At 35.5% G+C, this 26,623-nt stretch overlaps 1 protein-coding gene across 2 annotated transcripts; it reads left to right on the forward strand.

Annotated features, from left to right (window-relative positions):
- On the forward strand, positions 1–25,375 carry LOC138704681 (uncharacterized). Of its 2 annotated transcripts, none has more exons than XM_069832806.1 (6): positions 1–757; positions 7,794–8,163; positions 9,977–10,170; positions 12,553–12,674; positions 18,642–18,923; positions 22,214–25,375. In XM_069832806.1, the coding sequence occupies exons 2-6, from the start codon at positions 7,859–7,861 to the stop codon at positions 22,337–22,339; spliced, it is 1,029 nt and encodes a 342-aa protein (XP_069688907.1). In that variant the 5' UTR covers positions 1–757; positions 7,794–7,858; the 3' UTR covers positions 22,340–25,375. The 2 variants fall into 2 exon arrangements, with proteins under 2 accessions (XP_069688907.1, XP_069688908.1); XM_069832807.1 differs by having other exon boundaries at positions 18,645–18,923.
- Positions 25,376–26,623: the final 1,248 nt, after the last annotated feature.

Consider the following 26,623-nt stretch of genomic DNA (forward strand, 5'->3'; position numbering starts at 1 on the left):
GCAAGAAAAAGTCAAAAGGTGATGCAAATCGCAATTTCCGCCGGAAAATCTGTCACCCGTCAAAGCCATTCTTTTCCCGTCCGCTACGTTGAAATTCCGTAAGTTTTGAAGGAATTTCCGTCCAGTTGGCAACACTGGCACCGGATATGAAGTACTGTCCGTTACTCAGGAGAAGACGAGCGGAAAGAATGTGACCTTCTTGATTATCGCTGTTGATTATTATAAACATCGCTCAGATAAGCATCCCAGTATCCAGGTTATTACTCGTGCAGGAAACATGAGTAACAATGCGTATGGAAATTAAAGCTAAGTTGAACAGAAGGAGACCTAATGTTTCCGCTTACTGCAGTACAAATATTGCATGTGTTGTCTTACGTTATCTGTTCACATCCCTTCCCCCTCAGTCCGCTCTCGTCTTCTGAGTCACCGACAGTATGAATTCCCTCGTCCGTCTACTCGAGGCCCTCGGTGTCCACATCTGGTGAGTAACTCTCATCTATTTTCCATCCGTCTACTAAGAACGAATGCTATGTCTACACGTGCAGTTGACCTTGACATCGCTGCCCTACTCGAAATGTTATCATCACGTGACCAGAGTGAAAAGCGATAGCGAAGGGAAAGGAATGGGTTTCCTCTTCCTATGAAGTTTTATCGGATTGATTGCGATAGAAGCTTCGGGTCAGTAGTATTGACTACGTGTGTCGTGTCAGTCCTGATAGAACTCCGTGCTGTTTTCTACGCCATCAGCTTAATTCAGGTAAACACATATTCAGTGTAATGCATTTCAGGGTCTTTTGTGCACGATATATGTCACTTCGTAACGATTTTTACTTCCACTTCATATGAATTTAGGTCATTCTTCAAGGGCTGTAAGCGCGAGAGACAAAATTATACAGGGAGAGTGAACAGCATGTGGATTTTAATATATTCACCTTTCCAGTGACAAAAAATTAATCGAATCTCTCTAATTGCGTAAAAAGTTTATGCCGTTCGTGATTGTTATTGTGAGCATTGTTGGGATTGTAAAGGTGTTTGGGATTTGAAATAAAAGTTCGATATTTCTTTCCATCTCTGTCTTTAGACTCCCCGCATTTAAATTTAACAAGGCGGAGCCTTCTCGTTAATTACTTCATAAACCCTTCCTGATTCCATGCAGAGTTGCCAGATTGTGCTGAGTACTTGTCACCAATTTGCGAGTTGCATGTAGTTTTTAATAATATAATTTAACACGTTGACTACCAGCATGTTTTTTGTACATTACGTAGTTTTGAATGCTTGTGGAGACACTAATGTCCTCTCTAGCAGTCAAAGTGTAATAGTTTACGTTTCAGTCATTATCCAATTACAAAAATTGCAATAGATATTGTCTTATACAAATAAATCCTGTATAATTTTGAATTCAAGATATTCATTTATATTATAAAATGGATGAGCAATTAGCCAATTACATAACTTACACTTAAAAACAATAATATTCAATCTTTTCACACTATCATCCAGCCTAAATTCTAAAGACAGGGGTTGTTATATCTTGAAAGATATACCCAATATTTAGGAATAAGTTTTATCGTGTGTAATGGTTGGATTAGCGTTTTTAGCATTCGATATTCGATGAGCAATAAATGCTACCAAATCAAAAAATTAAATAAAAAAAATTAATCAGTTTGTTATTACTGATGTGATTTTAGTTGTATTATATTTTTGGTTCAGGGAAAATATATTTTAATATTACTGCTGTTATTTCCATTTTGAAGTAGGTTGCAAGTCAACAATATGAAACTGACTGTTAATTTAGAAGTTGCCTACATATTTATGTCGATTATAACAATAATACATATCGATAGTAGCATTCTTAACATTTAACCTACAAGGAGATTGGCCCCCATAATACATCTGTGCCCATGCCGCGAACGATAACACGTAATTTGCGACCTTATCACATTATGACGTCAGAATGCAAGATATTGATCATGGAATATAGGGAAGAAGAATTGAAGAGAATTCGAAGCACGTCGAAAAGATATTGTCAATAATAAGCAACAATGACTTCCGGTTTTAAAAAATGGTCAGAAAACCTATATAAACGTACAGAAAGAAATAAAATGTAGTCAAATTTCGTCCTTTCGATTTTTAGATAGCCTAAAGGGCGATTGGGCGATTTTATAATTTTATTACTCGACGATTGCCCTTTTCAATGTAGCCTAAGCTGGGATAAATCGCCCAATTTGGCAACCCTGTTTCCATGACGCCTAGTCTCCAGACAACAATGCAATTGATAGTCGAAACGATTCACACATCAATATGACGTCAGTTTGAAATTTTAATGAATAATAATATGTCATTACAGAGAATTGGATTCATTTGAAAATTAATACCACAATTAAATACTTCAGAATTACATTATGTTAAATTAACTATTTCTGTCTTTATACTCCCCGCATTCGTTAAATACTTCCATTTGTGCACGAATAATATTCAATCTATTATGTCACATTTATTTGTTTCCGTTTCATGTTTTATCAAGGCTGACTGGATTATAAAGTACTCCGTTTTAAAAATATAATTTGTCATCCAAGCCCTACTACAATTTAATGACGTCACCGTACGAACAGAAAGTGTGACCAGATTTCTTTAATGTCAAGCTCATAAACGTTTTCAGTTAAACTTTTAAACACGTTTAGTACGCTTATACAAGAATAACCTATAAAACATGCGTGATGAAGCGTTTCCCACATAACTCATAAATTTGTTAACTTTTTCATGTTCTCTCTCTTTTATTTTATTATTGAAATTCATGTTTACAATATCATGCTCTTTGAACTACATTACTTAATAAATATTTTTTTTTATTTTGTGTTAGAAGAAAATACTGATATTTGGCCATTTTTTAAATTAATTTATTTTTATCAGACAATCTATCAAAGGTAGAGAAGAGATCTTGCATCATATTGTAGATATGACATGCATAAATACACACAAGAAATTTCATCACAGAATGTTGGATAGTTTTTGAGTTATGTGGGAAACGCTTCATCACTGCACAGTGAACTGAATTTTGAAAAAAATATGTAAATATTTTTTTTAATCGTAAAAATATTTTTTTCCACATAGCAGAAGGACAGTGTTTTACACATACTAATTTCCATTATTGTGCAAGATACAGTAATGGAGAAAAAAATGTTGAATATTTCCAAAATTTTACTGATGCAAGCTATACCTAACCCCCTAAACTACTGAACCCATAAACATGAAACTTAAAGAAATCATTACTGATATCAATCGGAGTAAATGTACAAAAAATCAAATCTCTATCTTAAAAGATATATAAAAAATAGAGCTTTCACTCTTCGCCTTTGTTTATGCGTTAACAAAATTTCAATTGATTTGTGATATTGCAGCTTATAATTCTTTCGTCGAACTGCAATTCTAAGATACCTGCAATGATTTCACAAGCAACTATAAAAATTGATCTATTTATAACTCAAAAGTTAAAACATTTGCCTTCATGTATACGTTGTACGTTTTACCTTAATACATGTTATTAATTTTGCTGGAATTTGAATTAAACATGTGTACGTATATTGCAATCATTCCACACGTTACTTCTCTATTTATGTAACTCTGCATTTCAAAAGATCTTCACTCACGCGTGACAAATGTGCATACAACAGGAAACCATAATCATAACCAAAGCTCGGAACTTGGGGACTTGTGTGTCGTGTGCATGAGTAAGGTTACAGGTACAACGTACACAAAGCTCACTCTGCAAGTCTCAGGGACAGTCGTGTGTACTAAGAAAGTGGTCACATCGAATGACAGGAAGACGGACGAGGAAACTGTGTCGCGTCGAAACCAATGACATTCAGATAATTAATTAGAGGTAAACGGTCTGTTTGAAAATAAGAAAATACGTATTATTCGAATGGGTATTGTATACGTTTGAAAATATATTTCTTAAAATTTAGGTACAGAATTTCGTGGAGGAATTCTGAGGAGATACATTATTTTCTTCGAATGGAGAGTTTATATTTTGTAACTTGTGTCAAACACAAACTAGAGATTGGAAACGGGCATTCATTGAAATACATTGCAGTCCCTTAAATCGGTGGAAAATTTGTCCATAGCCATGGATCAAGTCGTAGTGGAACCTTCCCTAGTAGCGACATAGAAATTGATAACTATTTTCGAGACAAATTTAGGATACTTATCTTTCTCAGATACGAGATCAGCTAGCAACTACTGAAAATCGAACAGGAAACATTGACAGTGAAAACATTCAATACTTTATTTCGGCCTAAGACTTTATAATACAATTACAAACCATTTTCCAAATTTTAAATTTTTTAAAATTGAAGCTTTTAAAAAATAAATTTGTAAAATTATCCACGATATAATATAATATTAACAAATGTATTTTTTTACCTTTTATTTCTGTCTACTATATTCTTGTTTTTATTGAATATCACTGGCTTCTGTCGAATTGTCAATTTATATTAAATGTGTATTTTTCTCTCTTTTTCTCTTTCTTCTTTATTCTTGCTCTTGTGTTGTGTTGTATTTCTTGGTTTGAATTAAGTTACTTGCTGTATTTAGTAAAGTGTCCTTGTAAATTTTATGTTATATTATTGACTAAGACCACACCGTACACGAGCCTGGCTCTTACGGTAGTGGCTAGAAACATTTTTGTTTTATAAATGTAATTTGTATTCACTAGGTAGCTAGTTAAAATAAATAAAATAAAAAAATTAATTTTGCTCCCGTCACTTCATGTGACGTGGAAATAAGTTTCTTTCGTTTCAAATCATGTTTAACTAACAGACGAAGAAGGTATGGGTTCGAAAAATATTCGAATGTATGTAGTCATACACTGTAATAAAATATACAGAGCAGAACTGTAAATTTCATATATTTTGCATGTTTATATATATATATATATATATATATATATATATATATGCTATAAAATTACTTGTTTCAACCTACCATAATATTATCATTGTGTTGTTCCAGCCAGGAACCACTTTTATAGCAGACCTGACAGTACCTCTGTGCTGGAAGCGGTGTTGACATTGAAGTCCGGTCGCTTAGCCACTTTCAAAGACACAAGTCCCCAAGTTCCGAGCTTTGATCATAACGATGACCATCTCGTTCAAAAAACGTATTGACTGCAGGCCTATCTGAGTCAGCCTTGTGTGATATACGGGTTTCTGTAATATTCCAACAAAATTCGGAACTAAAAATATAAGTGTAGTAGTTTTACACACAACACTAAATTTCTCGGAAGATTAGAAGAACGTAAAAATAATTGCTAATCTCTTTTCATTATCTTATATCCTTACAAAATAATTATTTTCTAAAAAAAAAAAAAAGACATGGCAGGGAGGAGGAGACTAACGAAATCCTTTGGATTGTTTGAAACTCCTTTTTTCTTGGCATGTGTAATTTTTAGATTATGTAAGGATGGACTTAAAGTTTAAGGGGACGATGGGTGAAATTTCAATTTTATAATATATGTCTTTCAGCTAGAGATTTGAATTCTTGTACACATAGTAGGCCTACTCTTATTGATAAAAATAATTGTGTGTTCAAGTTTCAGATTTATGGGTTCAATAGTTTAAAAGTTATTTAAATTAAAGAAAAGTAATTTTCATATTTTGAAAATTGTTCTTCTCCCCAAAACTCCAAGCGTCATGTCTCAATTGTTTTTATAAAACCTTTTACCTGTTTACAAAGTTTCTATATTCTGACATTATTTAATTTTAGTGTGCAAACATAGGGGGAAGAATTAAATCTATTCATAAGCAAATTTATAAAATTTACAGACTGCAACCACGTTTTATTTATTTAATTCAAAAATTATTTTCTTTTTTTTTTAAATGCAACATATCTTTGTTAAGTATACCTTAAAAAATATGAAGTAAAAATTCCAGCTTCCTAGCATAAAATTTGTGGAATCCTTAGCATCGTGAATGCATAGAAGTGATCAAAAAATTAACGGAAAAGTGAGTTTAAAAGTTTTCATGCATTTTAACCCTTAAATTGACAAAGTATCCTATAGGATACAACAGGTTAATAGGCTATTATGCTATAATTTTAATAGAACAATAGAAAAAAAATGGCAAGAAAATTACAATTTCACAATGCTATAATATTGTACAACATATAAAATATGGACATTGCTATAGTTGTTTTCTTTACGGTCCGACACGGTTTAATAAACTAGTGTGAGAAATGAAGTTTTGCCACGTTAAGGGTTAAAATCGTTGACCTAATTAATGACAAACCGCTGTAGTGTGCTAAAACTTCGCCGAAGTGTAAAGTTGGCAACATACCTGCATTTTTTAATAATGAAAATAATTATTCTTCACCAAAAGTTATCATATTTTCACTTATCTCCACCCTTAAATAAATATTGCCATAGGCAAGGAAAATCAAAATCAAATAGAGCTGGAACGGTCCCGGTTCAAATCTTGGTTGGTACAAGTAATCTGGTTGCAGTTTTTCCGGGGTTTTCCCTCAACCAATTGAAGCTAAATTGCTCGGTAACTTTCGGCGTTGGACCTCGCATTCTTTTCACCACCATTAATTTACATATCATCATCATCATCCATACCATAGCCTGGGTTAACTTCACGGTGCGACGTGCTGGACTTGTACAAGAGCCTTATTTTTCCTTGCTTCAATAACATTTTACATAATTCAATACTATTTTATTACACAATAACTACTGCATATATAATAATAATAATAATAATAATAATAATAATAATAATAATAATAATAATAATAATGTGTTCACTTAAATCGGCTACAACTTGCCATTTTCACTCCAATATGAAATGAGTACCATTAAGGTAAAATTATCCGGAGGTAAAATAGTCCCCCAATCGGATCTCTGGGCGGGGACTATTTTAATGGTACAGAATCAACTCAGCCAAGAAGACTGAACTAGCCAACCAAGAAATGGATTCGGAACACCTCAAAATCTGTGCTTCAGTGGCTGGTCATGATAATATCTTTGAAAAATATTGGAGTGCAAGAGGTCGAATGACTTTGTTGTCAAACGCCTGGCATTAGAAAACAACAACAACGTAATAATAATAATAATAATAATAATAATAATAATAATAATAATAATAATAATTAATTTTGCATGTTTCTTAAATAATTACAATGGAGTTTGGATTATGAAAGTAAAGAAAATGTATTTTGGGAGTACGCTAACAAAAAATATTGAATATCACCGATCTAAACCATACTTCTGTTAGCAAGAATATTAAGAATTAATTTGTATTGCCTTCCCATCCGTTCTCATTTCTATTTTTATTTGCTCTTCCTTTTTCATTTCCATTTTATCTCTCTTGCTTTTCTTCCTTTCTTTATTTCATTTTTTTCCCTCTCTTCTCTCCGCATCGCTTTTGTTTTCCAGTCAGTCTTCTTTCGCAGTCTCTTGTTTCAGATTCTTTGCTCTTTTGTTTCCTTTTTTTCAATTCTCTTTTCATATCCCTTATTTTATCCTTTTTCTTTTCCTTAGTCATTTAAACTTCATTTTCTTCTCCTTTATTTTATATTGTCTATTATTATTTCTTTCTTTTACCTTCTCTCCTTTCCATCGTTTAATTCCCACACTTATTTTTCTCTCTCTTTCCTTCTCATGTTAAGTTCTTCATTATCGGTCAGTTGCCAGTCCAGCTGTTGTTTGACTACGATCGATTTCACAACCCAGTCTCTAGCATTAATCAGTTGACAATCGCTATTCCCATATAATAACTCGTATATTATATTTCTTTCAGAATTCATCTGTTACCTGAGCGTTTCCATGATTACCAACGAGTCTTGCTGAAACATAAGTTCTCATATGACGCGAGGACAAAGGCGTTATGTGTCCTTCGCGGGGCGAGGGGGAAGAAGCCGCCGTAACAATGCGCAGATGCTCTACCTAATTCCGCCAGAAGACCGCCAGTTATTCAGAAGCAGGTGGAATGAATTTTACAAGAACGGGCGCCCCATTTTCCGCAAAAGTTGCGTGGTGATGGCAAAGGCACGTTTTGATAACGTAGATGTCATTGTCTGGGAGTTCAGCAAGTGCAACACAGGGGACCACGCTGAGGTCAAGGCACTCCAGCAAGTACAAGAGAAGGAACAAAGATATCACACTGCAGAGTAACAACTGTCATGTTATATTGTCATTCATAGTTTTCTGCCCAAGGGCAGGTCTTTCACTGCAAACCCAGCGTTCTCCAATCTTTCCTAATCTCCACAAATGTTCCATATACAGAATTACCTTAATGTTGTCTATCATATAATACCTTCTTCTGCCCCGAACTCTTCTCCCGTTCACCAATCCTTCTAGTGCATCCTTCAGAAGGCAGTTTCTCCTCAACCAGTGACCCAACCAATTCCTTTTCCTCTTCCTGATCAGTTTCAGCATTATTCTTCCTTCGCCCACTCTTTCCAACACAGCTTCGTTTCTTATTCTGTTTGTCCACTTCACACGCTCCATTCCTCTCCATATCTACATTTCAAATGCTTCTAGTCGTTTCTCTTCACTTCGTCGTAATTTATATTACACAGGGTGCCCCAAAAGTCACTACCCATTATTCAACTTGGATTACATTTTCAATCTCCCCATGTATTTCATATTACCCGCCTTTCATTTTCATCTAACAATTAGTGACTGTTATTAATGTAAACACAAGAGTGCATTGCTTTATAATAAATCAATTAGCTGTCAATAAAGTATCTATCATTTTACCATTCTATCTGTTTTTAATGGGTAGTGACTTTGGGCCACTCTGCATTATATTACAGCTCTCAAAGAAACTGTTGCATGTTATCATATTGCAAACTTAAGGAGAAATACTACAATATGTCTTTGCTAAAAAGTTGTGACATAGTATTAGTTTATTGTAAACTTGTCAAGAAATTCTTACGCCTATTTCTTCATACGTTTGCAATAAAATGATATGCAACACTTTGTTTGAGTATTATATTATATTATATTATATTATATTATATTATATTATATTATATTATATTATATTATATTATATTATATTATATTATATTATATTGTCTACACCTGTGGAGTAACGGCTAGCGCGTCTAGCTGCGAAACGAGGTGGCCCAGGTTCGATTCCCGGTCGGGGCAAGTTACCTGGTTGAGGTTTTTTACGGTATTTTCCCTCAACCCAATACGAGCAAGTGCTGGACCCTGGACTCATTTCACCGTCATTATCACCTTCATTTCATTCAAACGCTAAATAACCTGAGATGTTGATACAGCGTCGTAAAATAACCTACTAAAAATATATTATATTATATTATATTATATTATATTATATTATATTATATTATATTATATTATATTATATTATATTACATTTTATTATGTATTTATTTATTTATTTTTTATTTATTTTTTATTTATTTATTTATTTATTTATTTATTTATTTATTTATTTATTTATTTATTTATTTATTTATTTATTTATTTATTTATTTATTTATTTATTTATTTAATTTCTTCCTGTAACCACTACAGGTTGTCATCGACAAAGAGTACCATGATACAATATATTATATTATATTACATTACATTACATTATATTATGAAGACTGCTAAAAAGGAGAGAAAAAATAAGTTTTTAAAAACCTGAATTAATGTGAAGAAGGTGGCTGAGTATCAAATGAGATGGAAGTTTTATTCTGCTATCATGTGTTCCAGTAACAGCCCCAGAAATTGGAGTGGTAGTCACGATACATGATATTTATTATTCCATTTATATTTATTTTAATGTAATTTCTTTATTTTTAGATTGTAGTTATGTGATATATACGAGTATTATTTAATTTATTTTTATTTTTAATCTGATTTCTTTATTTTTATATTTTAGTTCCTAATACTTATCTTTTAGTGATTAGTTTCTAGTCTTAACCCTCGTCCTACTATTCACAGTACATCATGTTATTTCAGGTCTGTTGATCTCTATCTGTCGTATTCGCCTTGCACCAAATGTGCGGATGTCATCCTCCAATTCTCTATGTTGCGCCCCAGCTGCGAATTCACCCTCATGTTCAGCTGTGTGTTCCGCGGCGATGATCAGGTCCATCGGATGGGTCTTCGTCGGTTGAACCCCTCTCCTGGTATCACCCTACGTGTCTTCACAAGTAAGCCTGAAGAAAGGAAATTCACACATAATGCAGGGCCAGTTCACATAATCTTTAATGTAACATGAGCTCCAAGTTGATCCTTGTTTAATATTCTACTTTCTCTTTAAGGTTTCCAAAAATGCAACTGCAATAGCCACAAACAGATATTTTGTTACGTCTTGAATTTATGTAATGAATGTTTCTGCTTCTTGAGAATATACCTTGAATATCTATGTGAAAAGCTATTAAAAAAAATATGGCATTCAAAAGTCACTTTGAAATTCAAATCTTTATGTAAGTCTTATATCATTTGAAGTATAAGTTAAAACAAGAAAGTCATTGTGTTAGCAAACAGTGAGGTTTTTCATTTATCAGTTTTTACATTTGCATAGCTATCATTTTGTTGATTCACATATTAATTATTTTAATAGTACTGTTACAATAATTTTGAAATTTTACTCCATGGTCCTGTAATCAAAAGATACGATACAGCTGATCCAATTCTTTCATGGAGTCCTTCTCAAGGTCTGAGAAAATTTAGAGCACTTAACAGTTAAAAAAAGCTCATATTTCTTCCGTAATCAATTGGATTTAATCTGAAGGTTTTAGGAAACAAGTTCTGTTGCTGATAAGATAAAATGTGAAAGACCAAAGTTAATCAGTGATGTCACTGCTGGTGAGGTGCTTTCAATAAGGAATGAGATAAGCAGAAATAAATGTGGTGTTATTAATGTTTGTCGGATATTCAGGCACCTCAAATGAGTTGTGGTAATATGGTAATATTTGTAGAATTTTAGGACAAAATGTTAGTGCATACTTGTAGGAAATAAAATCAGCGAAGAAAGTGACAAGGAGAAAATATATTACTTTTGTTTTATTTGTGCTAGCAGAGATCCAAATAATGATCGTTAGCTGGACATATGTTGTAGACTTCTTAATGATGACATTAACACACGTGATGCATAATTTGATCTTAAAATGGTCCTTATATTTTCATTCAACAAGGTCTTTATGATTTGAAAGTCACTGTACGGTGTGGCTTCACTTCACAATTAATCATTGGTCATATTTCTTCGAAGAAGATAACAATTCAATAATAGAGACCGTCACAGTAAAGTGGGAGCACTACTACAGTATGCTACAGAATTTCAACATCCCCACACTTAGGAATCACAACCTGGAGAACATAGGGTGGCGCACTACTCTAACATCTACACCCCTGCAAAACAATTAATTACAATTTCCAACAATGTGGACCTCACGATGTCCAGATCTCAATCCGGCCGACTTTTGATTATGTGGTTACCTTGAAAAACTAGTTTCCATGCCACACCCAACAACACTGCAACAACTGAAAGACTCTAACTGGCAAAAAATTGGGAATGTTTCATGACATTGCCTGAAAAATTCTGTACATTATGTAGCAAAAAATGGCGTTTGTTGATCAAGAGAACGACGGACATATTCCCAAGGTTTTGTAAAAGCAAGATCCATTGTTCTCTTAATACAGCAATGATTATGTTTTTTTACATGAAATACTGTATTATACCTATAATTCTTTAAATTTGAATTGACTTTTGAATGGCATAATATATCAAATACTATATAATTAATTTATTTAAAGGAATAATTTAGTTTTTCTGGTAAAATGACTAAGAATTAGTATGTTTAATAGTTGCATTAAACATTTGCTCCTGTTCTAATCTGAAGGTTAATTTCAAAGGTCTATTTCTGAATTCTCGAATTTGAGTCTCGAGGAGCTGACGTCCAGATTTCGAAACCAATCCCCAAAGCAGGTTAGTAGAACAATAGTAGAACTAGCAGTAGGTGTAGAAATAACAGCAGATGTACAAGTAGTACCAGCTGGAGTTAAATGTAGGAGTAGCAACAGATGTAGACATTGCCAATGTAAAAGTAGGAGCAGATATAGAGGTAGCAACAGTTGTAAACATGCAAGATGTAAAAGTAGTAACAGATGTGAATGTTTCAACATATGTAAACATAATGGATATAAAATTACCAGCAGATATAGAAGTAGCAACAGATATAAGAGTAGCAGAGGCTATAGACTTTTGAAGAGATGTCATAACGGATGTAAAAATAGTAGAAGATGTAGACATTTCAACAATAGACATATCGGATGTAAAAGTAGCAGCAGACGTGAAAGTAGCAACATATATAGAAGTAGCAGCATATGTAAAAGCAGCAACATATGCAAAAGTAGCAGCTGATGTAGATGCTTCAGCAGATGTACCCAAAAATCTTAATGTCTGTCAGCATTATTTCCTTTGTCACACCTCACCACAGTACAGAAGTAACTTTTATTCACCACAGTAACACAGGGTTAATATATCGAAGTGGGATTAAAATTGTGCTCCTCTGTGCGATATAATTTCACAGGACGTGACTGGTCTGTCTTGGCGGAAGCAACTGGAAGTGCTTTAAAACTTCCCAACCCAGAAAGAGAAGCATGGGATCTACATTGGCAAAGTGAGCTTGACTCGATCCTTTCGTTGTATGAGGTGATTAATGCTTTCATTTATTTGTGCGTGATGGGTCTCTTACTGAATGCAAATAAGCAGCTTTTCCCTATCGAAGTATTAAAACTGTGGTTGTTGGTGCTTCTTATCTAGTGTACTGTGGGGTGTGCTCGTCAGAACGTGTCTGCGTTACTACATTATACTTTAATCGTGAGTTGCAGAAACCTCACAAGTCACATTTTTTTTTTTCAAATACAACTGTTCATATTGTCGTAATATTCATACATAGGCCTTTCAAGTGGTGCAGCAATCCCACACGTCCAGTACTCAGTGTACAGTCTTAGAAAAAGTTTTGCTGCACAGATAAATTGTAAGTCCCAGAAAGAAGGCAGTGCGCATGATCAGAGGACGAGCGACCTGGTTCACAAGAGAAAGACTAGTTGAGGTAATAAAATTAGTTTTGTTTCATCGTATGTTTGATCGTGCGCACTGCCTCCTTTCTGGAACTTACAAACTATCTATGTGACAAAACTTTTTTCTAAGACTGCAGGAATGTATTTGTTATACATCCCTTCATTTCAACAACCTGTGTACGGTGATGATTTAGATTTTTCGCATGATGTATTTGTTGTATATCCCTCCATTTCAACAACCTGTGTACGGTGATGATTTAGATTTTTCGCATGATGTATTTGTTGTACATCCATCCATTTCAACAACCTGTGTACGGTGATGATTTAGATTTTTCGCATGATGTATTTGTTGTACATCCCTTCATTTCAGCAACCTGTGTACGGTGATGATTTAGACTTTTCGCGTGATATATTTGTTGTACATCCCTTCATTTCAACAACCTGTGTACGGTGATGATTTAGATTTTTCGCATGATGTATTTGTTGTACATCCCTTCATTTCAACAACCTGTGTACGGTGATGATTTAGATTTTTCGCGTGATGTATTTGTTGTACATCCCTTCATTTCAACAACCTGTGTACGGTGATGATTTAGATTTTTCGCATGATGTATTTGTTGTACATCCCTTCATTTCAACAACCTGTGTACGGTGATGATTTAGATTTTTCGCACGATGTATTTGTTGTACATCCCTTCATTTCAGCAACCTGTGTACGGTGATGATTTAGATTTTTCGCACGATGTTTTGTTGTACATCCCTTCATTTCAACAACCTGTGTACGGTGATGATTTAGACTTTTCGCATGATGTATTTGTTGTACATCCCTTCATTTCAACAACCTGTGTACGGTGATGATTTAGATTTTTCGCATGATGTATTTGTTGTACATCCCTCCATTTCAACAACCTGTGTACGGTGATGATTTAGATTTTTCGCATGATGTATTTGTTGTACATCCCTTCATTTCAGCAACCTGTGTACGGTGATGATTTAGACTTTTCGCGTGATGTATTTGTTGTACATCCCTTCATTTCAACAATCTGTGTACGGTGATGATTTAGATTTTTCGCACGATGTATTTGTTGTACATCCCTTCATTTCAACAACCTGTGTACGGTGATGATTTAGATTTTTCGCACGATGTATTTGTTGTACATCCCTTCATTTCTACAACCTGTGTACGGTGATGATTTAGATTTTTCGCATGATGTATTTGTTGTACATCCCTCCATTTCAACAACCTGTGTACGGTGATGATTTAGATTTTTCGCATGATGTATTTGTTGTACATCCCTTCATTTCAACAACCTGTGTACGGTGATGATTTAGATTTTTCGCATGATGTATTTGTTCTACATCCCTTCATTTCAACAACCTGTGTACGGTGATGATTTAGATTTTTCGCACGATGTATTTGTTGTACATCCCTTCATCATCTACAACCTGTGTACGGTGATGATTTAGATTTTTCGCATGATGTATTTGTTGTACATCCCTTCATTTCAACAACCTGTGTACGGTGATGATTTAGACTTTTCGCGTGATGTATTTGTTGTACATCTCTTCATTTCAACAACCTGTGTACGGTGATGATTTAGATTTTACGCATGATGTATTTGTTGTACATCCCTTCATTTCAACAACCTGTGTACAGTGATGATTTAGATTTTACGCATGATGTATTTGTTGTACATCCCTTCATTTCAACAACCTGTGTACGGTGATGATTTAGATTTTACGCATGATGTATTTGTTCTACATCCCTTCATTTCAACAACCTGTGTACGGTGATGATTTAGATTTTACGCATGATGTATTTGTTGTACATCCCTTCATTTCAACAACCTGTGTACGGTGATGATTTAGATTTTACGCATGATGTATTTGTTCTACATCCCTTCATTTCAACAACCTGTGTACGGTGATGATTTAGATTTTACGCATGATGTATTTGTTGTACATCCCTCCATTTCAACAACCTGTGTACGGTGATGATTTAGATTTTTCGCATGATGTATTTGCTGTACATCCCTCCATTTCAACAACCTGTGTACGGTGATGATTTAGATTTTTCGCATGATGTATTTGTTGTACATCCATTCATTTCAACAACCTGTGTACGGTGATGATTTAGATTTTACGCATGATGTATTTGTTCTACATCCCTTCATTTCAACAACCTGTGTACGGTGATGATTTAGATTTTACGCATGATGTATTTGTTGTACATCCCTTCATTTCAACAACCTGTGTACGGTGATGATTTAGATTTTACGCATGATGTATTTGTTGTACATCCCTTCATTTCAACAACCTGTGTACGGTGATGATTTAGATTTTACGCATGATGTATTTGTTGTACATCCCTTCATTTCAACAACCTGTGTACGGTGATGATTTAGATTTTTCGCATGATGTATTTGCTGTACATCCCTCCATTTCAACAACCTGTGTACGGTGATGATTTAGATTTTTCGCATGATGTATTTGTTGTACATCCCTTCATTTCAACAACCTGTGTACGGTGATGATTTGGACTTTTAGCATGATGTATTTGTTGTACATCCCTTCATTTCAACAACCTGTGTAAGGTGATGATTTAGATTTTTCGCACGATGTATTTGTTGTACATCCCTTCATTTCAACAACCTGTGTACGGTGATGATTTAGATTTTTCGCATGATGTATTTGTTGTACATCCCTTCATTTCAACAACCTGTGTACGGTGATGATTTAGACTTTTCGCATGATATATTTGTTGTACATCCCTTCATTTCAACAACCTGTGTACGGTGATGATTTACATTTTTCGCATGATGTATTTGTTGTACATCCCTTCAGTTCAACAACCTGTGTACGGTGATGATTTAGATTTTTCGCACGATGTGTTTGTTGTACATCCCTTCATTTCAATAACCTGTGTACGGTGATGATTTAGATTTTTCGCACGATGTATTTGTTGTACATCCCTTCATTTCAACAACCTGTGTACGGTGATGATTTAGATTTTTCGCATGATGTATTTGTTGTACATCCCTCCATTTCAACAACCTGTGTACGGTGATGATTTAGATTTTTCGCATGATGTATTTGTTGAACATCCCTTCATTTCAACAACCTGTGTACGGTGATGATTTAGACTTTTCGCGTGATGTATTTGTTGTACATCCCTTCATTTCAACAACTTGTGTACAGTGATGATTTAGATTTTTCGCATGATGTATTTGTTGTACATCCATCCATTTCAATAACCTGTGTACGGTGATGATTTAGATTTTTCGCATGATGTATTTGTTGTACATCCCTTCATTTCAACAACCTGTGTACGGTGATGATTTAGATTTTTCGCATGATGTATTTGTTGTACATCCCTTCATTTCAACAACCTGTGTACGGTGATGATTTAGATTTTACGCATGATGTATTTGTTGTACATCCCTTGATTTCAACAATCTGTGTACGGTGATGATTTAGATTTTTCGCACGATGTATTTGTTGCACATCCCTTCATTTCAACAACCTGTGTACGGTGATGATTTAGATTTTTCGCATGATGTATTTGTTGTACATCCCTCCATTTCAACAACCTGTGTACGGTGATGATTTAGATTTTTCGCATGATGTATTTGTTGTACATCCCTTCATTTCAACAACCTGTGTACGGTGAGGATTTAGATTTTTCGCATGATGTATTTGTTGTACATCCCTTCATTTCTACAACCTGTGTACGGTGAGGATTTAGATTTTTCGCATGATGTATTTGTTGTACATCCCTTCAGTTCAACAACCTGTGTACGGTGATGATTTAGATTTTTCGCACGATGTGTTTGTTGTACATCCCTTCATTTCAACAACCTGTGTACGGTGATGATTTAGATTTTTCGCACGATGTATTTGTTGTACATCCCTTCATTTCAACAACCTGTGTACGGTGATGATTTAGATTTTTCGCATGATGTATTTGTTGTACATCCCTCCATTTCAACAACCTGTGTACGGTGATGATTTAGATTTTTCGCGTGATGTATTTGTTGTACATCCCTTCATTTCAACAACCTGTGTACGGTGATGATTTAGACTTTTCGCATGATGTATTTGTTGTACATCCCTTCATTTCAACAACTTGTGTACGGTGATGATTTAGATTTTTCGCATGATGTATTTGTTGTACATCCATCCATTTCAACAACCTGTGTACGGTGATGATTTAGATTTTTCGCATGATGTATTTGTTGTACATCCCTTCATTTCAACAATCTGTGTACGGTGATGATTTAGATTTTTCGCATGATGTATTTGTTGTACATCCCTTCATTTCAACAACCTGTGTACGGTGATGATTTAGATTTTTCGCATGATGTATTTGTTGTACATCCCTTCATTTCAACAACCTGTGTACGGTGATGATTTAGATTTTTCGCATGATGTATTTGTTGTACATCCCTCCATTTCAACAACCTGTGTACGGTGATGATTTAGATTTGTCGCATGATGTATTTGTTGTACATCCCTTCATTTCAACAACCTATGTACGGTGATGATTTAGATTTTTCGTATGATGTATTTATTGTACATCCCTTCATTTCAACAACCTGTGTACGGTGATGATTTAGATTTTTCGCACGATTTTATAGGAGATCACAGAACATTTAACAAGACTTTTACTCGCTCCATCGAAATTATCCACTTCATATTTTGCTTTTACGACTCTACATTTAGTAATATCAGGTTTTTTTATATGTTTTTATATTTCTGGTAATTTATTGATTTTACTATGATCAGCACATTGATTTCTGCTCTCTGTATGCTTCTCTATTCACTTTCAACAAGTTATTGGCAACATTGCAATATATTTAGGACACCAAAGTATTGAGATCTACTTTGTATGCCAACATCACGTATTCAGCATTACTTCATTGCTATGCAAACTTACCCCTTTTTAATTTGTTTTTAATATTTAACATGATCTTTTTAATGTTGTTTTGGATGATGAATATTGTACTATGTCATATTTTTACTCTAGTTATGTCATTTCCAAATGTAAACAAAAGTTTTTGTAATTGATTTTAGATGATATCTGTTATATCTCGTACCTGAAGATGCCCTACAAAGGGCGAAAACGTTAGTATTAAGACTAAATAAGATGTAACACATCTGTGTTTTTCTTTCACATGTAATCAATGCTTCAGCCATAAGACGGAATAAATAATGAATTATATTTTGATACGTGTTATTAACAAGAGGCTTAGCTGACTATTTCTCAACATGAATTGTAAATTACTCAACTAGGTAACTTATCCCAACCAGGATTTGAACCCGGACCGTCTCGTTCCACGGACAGACATGCTAACCGTTATTCCACAGCGGTGGACTGATAGCTTTTTCTTCCAAGAAATTTTCTCCCGTTCACCATTCCTCCCAATGAAACACGGTACATTTCTTGCCTTTCCTCTGATATTATACGAGAATGAAGTGTGTTCTGATGTGCATTACTTTCATGTTTAAAACGTAGGTAGTTAAGTTGTTGATAATTGACACGAGTTCTCCATATTTGAAGTTAGGTATTAATTATGTTATACCGTTTTCTTTGCAGCAGGAAAATGAACTTCGTACGCCTTCAGCAATTGTCAGCGTATTTGGAAGTCAGAGAAATCGAAATCTGCCGATACATTCAGGTAGAGCGTCAGCTAACGTAGTGACACCGTCATGGCAGCGGTCCATAGGAAGACAAACACCCAATTTTTGGGTTAACAGACAGTCACTCAGGAGAAGTGAAGTCGGAGGCCATGTAGCCTATTTGTCTCAAAATTCAGAGGCATTCAACCGTGCTATCCAGTCGAGCCTGGCCGATGAAACAAGGATCACAGTCGGACAGGTGATGTATTTATGTAGGGTAGACCAGGGTAATTGTTAACACTTTTCACTGATTTCAAATATATTTCAACAGTAGACTACACAACCCTCAGTAACGGTAAGCGTGACAAAGAAACATTGTGTTATTTTCAGACCTTCCTTTTCCCTCAAAATGGGTTTAAAATAATAAGGTTGACTTTTTTTCATCTCTTAATTGCTAGTTTACATTTACCCCACCTGTTTACATTTACCCCTTTGAGAGGAGGGTAATTGTAAACACCAATTTTCGCACCGGCTATCAGACACTGAACATTTTTTGTTCTGTTTCAGAAGAAAGAGCTGTACTCCTTCCAACTCCAATTTTGGTCACTGGTACATTTCGTCCCTTTAACCTATGATATATGACGATATAGGAACTCAGTACAGTACCTCTCCTGAGATTCACGATAACTGTAGTTACTATTTCTCACATCTGTGACAACCCTCTCTAAATCCTCTACAGTGTAGTTGTGTGGGGGTCTCTTTGATTACTGAAAAGGTACGAACTGTAACCATAGTAAAACATGTTTACAGTTACCCCCAAGCAATTAAAACTATGGGGCAAATGTAAACACGTCATAATTTAATGAACTGAGATTATGGGAGATCTCAAAACCGCTGTAATAAATGTCAACTACCATACATTACTCATAAAAACAACATACTCTTAAAAATAGCACTGTACGTTTACTTTCAATGCCAAAAATGAAGGTGAAGCAAAATTCTTTCTCAACTTTTTTTGTAAACTCTTGCAAAACATTCATTCAAAACTAAGCAGTTACTCCTATTTGGCGTCAAACTGCTTTGTAGGTTAGCCAATATGTTAATTTAAATATTCCCTCGAATTAAGATTTTTTATATTGATAGTTTTGTATTTCTCACAGCATTTGGTTACAATTACTCCCTGTTTACAATTACCCTTATCTACCCTATACTATATGGAATAACTTTAATTACACAAAATGATGCTCTGTGCACATATTCACTTCTTCGTACACGTGATCATGGATGACTATGCAACTAACATTCATTCATTTATACATAGCTTTCTGCCCAAAGGCAGTCTTTCACTGCAAACCCAGCATTCTCCAATCTTCCCTCTTTTTCGCCTTCATCTTAGTCTCCACATATGATCTTAGTGTCGCCTTACTTACTTACTTACTTACTTACTTACTTACTTACTTACTTACTTACTTACTTACTTACTTACTTACTTACTGCATTTAAGGAACCAGGAGGTTCATTGCCGCCCTCACATAAGCCCGCCATTGGTCCCTATCCTGAGCAAGATTAATCCAGTCTCTACCATCATATCCCACTTCCCTCAAATCCATTTTAATATTATCTCCCCATCTACGTCTCGGCCTCCCCAAAGGTCTTTTGCCCTCCGGCCTCCCAACTAACACTCTATATGCATTTCTGGATTCGCCCGTACGTGCTACATGTCCTGCCCATCTCAAACGTCTGGATTTTATGGTCCTAATTATGTCAGGTGAAGTATACAATGCGTGCAGCTCTGTGTTGTGTAACTTTCTCCATTCTCCTGTAACTTCATCCCTCTTAGCCCCAAATATTTTCCTAAGAACTTTATTCTCAAACATCCTTAATCTCTGTTCCTCTCTCAAAGTGAGAGTCAAGTTTCAGAACCATATCTTAGTGTCGTCTATCATCTCAAATCTTCTTCTGCCCCGAAATTTTCACCATTCCTTCCAGTGCATCCTTCAGTAGGCAGTTTTATTTTCAGCCAGTAACCCAAACAATTTATTTTTCTCTTCCTGATCAGTTTCAGCATCACTCTTTCTTCACCCACTCTTTCCAACACAGCTTCAATTCTTATTTTGTCTGTCCATTTCACACACTCCATCCTTCTCCATATCCACATTTCAAATGTTTCTATTCGCTTCTCTTCACTTCGTCGTAACATCCATGTTTCTTCCCCATAAAATACTACACTCCACACAAAGCACTTCACTGGTCTCCTCCTCAATGTCTAATTTAGAATTCGCATGTTTACCTTCTTTATTTTTCTTCCGATAACCATGGTCTTATTTGAATTTTCTTCATCCCATACTGGTTACAGCTGTCATTTAGCTCCAGCAGCATATCCCTTAGTATCGTCTCCTGTTCTGCTAATAAAGCCATATTATTAGTAAATCTTATGCACTTTATTCTTCTTCCTCCTACTATTACTCCTCCCATGTTCTGAAAACACTTCTTCACTAAATCCTCGAAGTAGATCTTGAACAGGGTAGGTAACAAAGGGCATCCTTGACGTACTCCTCTCTCTATTTCACTTCCTCCTGACATTTCTTCTCCTATCTTGACTTTGATTCGTTTTATATAAAGATTACTGAACAGCCTTCTCTCTTTCCAATTCACATGTATTAATCTCTAAAGGTTTAGTTTGTAAATAATTATGCAAATTTCCTCCAGATTGTTGAAGAACCAAGAAGTTTTAGCAATTCCATATATTTTATTTTATTTCATGTTGTAGCGGTCTATAATTACAGCATACCATCTACCACTTTCCTGTTATTGACTTATATTCCTATTCTGTATTTCTTTAATTTATCTGCCACTGTGTCTTTTCTTTGCTGTCAAAAAATCTGAAAGTTAGAATTATAAAACAGTTATATTACCGTTTGTTCTGTATGGTTGTGAAACTTGGACTCTCACTTTGAGAGAGGAACACAGGTTAAAGATCTTTGAGAATAAGGTGCTTAGGAAAATATTTGGGGCTAAGAGGGATGAAGTTACAGGAGAATGGAGAAAGTTACACAACACAGAACTGCACGCATTGTATTCTTCACCTGACATAATTAGGAACATTAAATCCAGACGTTTGAGGTGGGCAGGGCATGTAGCACGTATGGGTGAATCCAGACATGCATAAGGAGATCTGAGGGAATAGGACTTTGGGGAGACCGAGACGTAGATGGGAGGATAATATTAAAATGTATTTGAGGGAGGTGGGATATGATGGTAGGGATTGGATTAATCTTCCTCTGGATAGGGACCGATGGCGGGCTTATGTGAGGGCGGCAATGAACCTCCGGGTTCTCTAAAAGCCATTTTTGTAAATAAGTATGTTTTTTCTTTATATGTCGTTATTTTTCCTGTAACTACTACCGACTGAAAACCCATTTGTAGTTAATAATTATTTCAAGAAGGCTAACCGTATAAATTCCTACAGTTCACGCTTAGACCTGAATGTTCAGCTGTGCCAAAATATAGATAAAATTATATAAAACAATCACTTCTTTTATTTTTCAGGGAGATGATTCCGTTTCGAGAGGGAGGATTCAATGCACCAAGAAAACAAAGACCTTGGCTTTCGTCCTCATCGCAGTTGCGTTGCTGTTGCTTGTCATATTTCTTTCTTCAGGATTCGCATCTTAAGAAAGCATACAAAAATCATAATTACTCGTAATATTGTGCCACTTAAAACTGTTAAATATTGTGTCACTACTGTTGATATACTGTTGCGAAGCAATGTTTGCAGCAGGTTGACAATTGCTCCACTACAAGAATAACTGTTTATCGTTTTTCTACTCGAATAGGAAACTCGCTGTAACAATGTCAAATCAGCAGAAGACGTAGGCTATACAGAGTGTTCCATTTATCTTTCTCACCCAAAATCATTTTTTTCCTAGGCGTCAAATGAAAAATTGTTTAAAACAAAAGCTATATATATATATATATATATATATATATATACATCAGGGAATTAATACTATGTGTATATCGTCCTTGTAACCTTGTCGATTAAGGAGACACAAGTAATGGTTTAATTTCATCAAATGGCACTATGTTTCATACAGAGCGGTCCATGTTATTCTCTACGTCACTCGGCGGTAAGCGGGCCCTGCGTCAGCGCTCGTCATTTCCGGTGAACGGGATCCGCTACAGTCGCATCACAGTCTAGTATATACAGTCACGAAGCTTGAGTTGTGATAATGCTACGAACAATTGACTGTGCCAGTATTTCGCATTGTCTGTAATGAGGCGATAGTTGCGATCCTAGTGGTCAGCAACCATCTACGGATGCAAGAATACCTCACAAACAAACAGATGGAAGAATTAGAGCGGGTGAAAGCTAGGTATTTGAAGAGAGTTCTAGGACTACCACAGAACGCAAGATCGAGACTAGTGTACGAACTAACCAGAGAGACCTTTTTGATAGAGGACCTAAGGTGCGAAATAATGCTCCCAGCGAACGACGCCTACAAACGGCTCCTACAAGATCTGCACGAGAAGAAAACCAGCATACCGGAGGAATTCTACGCAACGTGTGCGATGCAAGATAGGACATGGACGGAAGCTAATCATGAAATGAGATACGTGACGACAAGATTGGCAACCCATGGCTTCCACCATAAGGTGTGCGGCAACAAGACTTACCACGAACCAAATGATAAGTGTATGTGTGTTTTATGCTCAGAACTGTGTGACAGATATATTATCAAGTGTAAGAAGAGACAGAAATCCATCGCAGCTTATAGTAAAGACAAGTAATGTTTCTTAGCCCATGCACGGTGTGTGCGCATTTCAACTTATTATATATACTACGTATTGAGCTTCGTGACTGTATATACTAGACTGTGGTCGCACGCTACAGTCTTTCTCTCTTTTTCCTTGCCTTCAAGGACACAGCACATGGTCACATTACAACTGATAACTGCTGTTAAGTTGCCTATGAGCTGTGTTGACGGTTGTATTGATGTACCGGTACTTATGTCTTAGTTGAATATTGAAGATTTTGGATTAATATAGCACCAGAAAAGTTTATATTACAACAAAGGATTTATCTTGTCGAGTGTTACTTGATAACGAAGAATTGTGGAACAGTGCGACGACGTTTTGCAATGCAATTTCCTGGTGTTCCCGTTCCACATAGGACGACTATATTAAACCTCATACGAAAGTTTAGAGAAACGGGGTAAGTTCTGAATAAACGTGGAAAGAGAAACCCAAGTGTACTTACTGAGGAAGAACTCGATGTGATAGAAGAAATGTTAGAACATTCTCCTCGAAAAACACTCCGCCGTCTCTCACAAGAAACGGATGTTTCGAAGAGCAGAGAATTTAGAGCCATTAAAATTCTTCAATTTAAGCCTTACTGGGTGACAATACTGCGTGAATTACAGCATAGAGATAACGCGAGTCATGTGAATTTTTGTAACTGGGTTTTACAAAGTGTTGCCGATGGCGTTGTGGATTCTACAGTAATTATTTTCACAGATGAAGCATGGTTTCACTTACATTGCCATATTATAACGCAAAACAATAGATATTGGAGTACAGAAAATCCTCATCATTCATGAAACTCCTTTACATAATTAGAAGGTTGGTGTATGGTGCGCTATAACTACACATAGGATTATAGGCCGTATATTTTCTGACGATACAATCAATGTTGGCAGATACAGAACACAATATTCAGCCCGTTTTTTTAACAGATCCAGTGTCAGAGTGCTTATTTCCAGCAGGATTCAGCAACTGCCCATACAGCATCCGAAACATTAAATTTGATAAGCGAAATATTCGAGGGCAGGGTTATTAATAGAGGATTATGGCCCTCTAGCTCCCCCCATTTCTCAACCTGCTATTTTAGTTTTTGAGGAAATCTAAAAAAAATGAAGTACACAAAGACAATCCACACACAATGCGTGAATTAAAAGACAGTATTGTACTAGAAATCAGAATAATTACAGAAAAAGAACTTGCATGTGTGAATACCGATTTTCTTCGGAGATATCAGGAATATGTTACAGCACAGGTTCATCATTTGCAACACCTTCTGTAGTCAAGGTTACTAAAAAATATGAATACTGTAATTTTAATTGCCGACTCTAGCGACTGTAGCAGACCTCGTTCACCGGGAATGACAGACGCTGACGCCGGGCCCGCTTGCTGCCGAGGACCGTACAGAATATCATAGACCGCTCTATACAGTAGTGGCAAAAAACCGGATCGACCCTCGTAGCTGATTTCAGAGTCACAGATTCAAATTTTGCTACTCACAAAACAGATCCGTCTTGTATAATTAATTGTAACAATGAAATTTATAGCAGTTGTTCGATTCTTACCGTCTTTTGTTTCCTTCAGTGCATCAAACTTACAAAAGAAAAACTTAGTTTTATTTTCATCTGGCATCAATATTACATTTCTACCTCTATTCGGCAAAGATAACTGCGTATTTTTACATTAAATAGCTGTACATACCTCTGGCTTCACTATCCATATTGAAATTACTACAGTTTGACACAATACACAGCACAGGATTCTTTTGTATCAGCTACAAGGGTCGATACGGTTTTTTTGCCACTACTGTACATATTATTCAGTGAAACATTTAACCTCTTTAAAGCCTGTTAAAAATATATCAAATGTACTATTCTAATAAATAAAACATTGAAGGTCGCAAACGAATAAATGCAGCTCATACTATATATATATATATATATATATATATATATATATATGCCTACTACAATGTCCGAAAGTAAAATGGCAAATTGTAGTACTGTAATACTGTTATTTGGCCTTATTTCATAAATGGCAGACGATATGCCAGATACTTAAGAACCGTTCTTCGTTACTCTTTGGAGGCCAAACCTTCGAGGAACACTGATTATGTGGTACCAGCGTGATTTGTGCCTAGCACATTATGCCTTGAGAACCCTCGTGTTCTGGGCTGAAAATATCCTGGTATGTGGATTGGACGTAGTAGACCAGTTGGCCCGCTTGTTCACCAGACTTTACGTCATCAGGTTTCCTTCTATGGGTAGCGATTAAAGACGCTGTCTATCGAAATGTATCACCACAAGACATGCAGCAATGTATGATTGATGCTTGTACATCCATTCAGCAGCCAACAGTAGAAAGATCTGGTGGTTTCATCCAAAGATGGAAATTATGCATTAATTCTGGTCACCATCTCGAGCAGGACATATTGAAAAATAAATGACAGAACGTCTCATTGGACATGGTATTAGACTAAAAGGTAAGTGATACAATTATATCAGTGTAAATACTTCAATGTACTCACTATCTGTTTCGTGTTTATATACTCAATAAATTAGATAATAATGATTGCAAATACATGGTGGAAGTGAAATAATCCTGCAGATTTTCAGAGTGAACAGCTCAAGTTGCATGTAACAAAAAAGTGTAATACCATCAGGGGCGTTTGCAACCCCCTTGGTTGGGTATTTAGATTTGAATATTTTTATCCATAATCGTATTCCGTAGGGGGAAAGGAACTGACCATCCTATCCAATTGTCTCCTGGCCTAGTTGTCTCACAAGTGGTCCCTTCTTGGTATCACTTGTGTGGTTCAGACCTCTCTTTGGACAGTTGACTAAACAACAACAATCGTATTTCCTTCTTTAATTTTTCACTGTCAGAGTAACAAAATCTACATCGACATAAGGCATAGTCCTCCTACCCTCCTCCTTCAATATAATCCCTGTGCTTTATGCTGCGGCACGTTCGAATTATAACAATGCTATCTTTATTATAGAGAGATCTACCGCCTAGTACGACCTTGTAATAAAATGAAGCAGACACAATATGAAATTTAACTTGTTGTGAAACATATTGAAAAGGTTGTTTTGACAGTTCTGCATTGGATATGTTAAATATTGTGCATTGTCGATTTTAAACTCATTTTAAGATCGG

This window comes from Periplaneta americana, chromosome 8 (genome assembly GCF_040183065.1).
Source record: "Periplaneta americana isolate PAMFEO1 chromosome 8, P.americana_PAMFEO1_priV1, whole genome shotgun sequence".
NCBI lineage: Eukaryota > Metazoa > Arthropoda > Insecta > Blattodea > Blattidae > Periplaneta > Periplaneta americana.

Bases quoted from the DNA above. Each gene is read 5' to 3' on its own strand.
- LOC138704681 (XM_069832806.1), top strand. From the start codon at position 7,859: ATGACGCGAGGACAAAGGCGTTATGTGTCCTTCGCGGGGCGAGGGGGA. The intron at 10,171-12,552 runs GTAAGCCTGAAG...ATAATTTCACAG, and splicing joins CACCCTACGTGTCTTCACAA to GACGTGACTGGTCTGTCTTG. The intron at 18,924-22,213 runs GTGATGTATTTA...TTTATTTTTCAG, and splicing joins CAAGGATCACAGTCGGACAG to GGAGATGATTCCGTTTCGAG.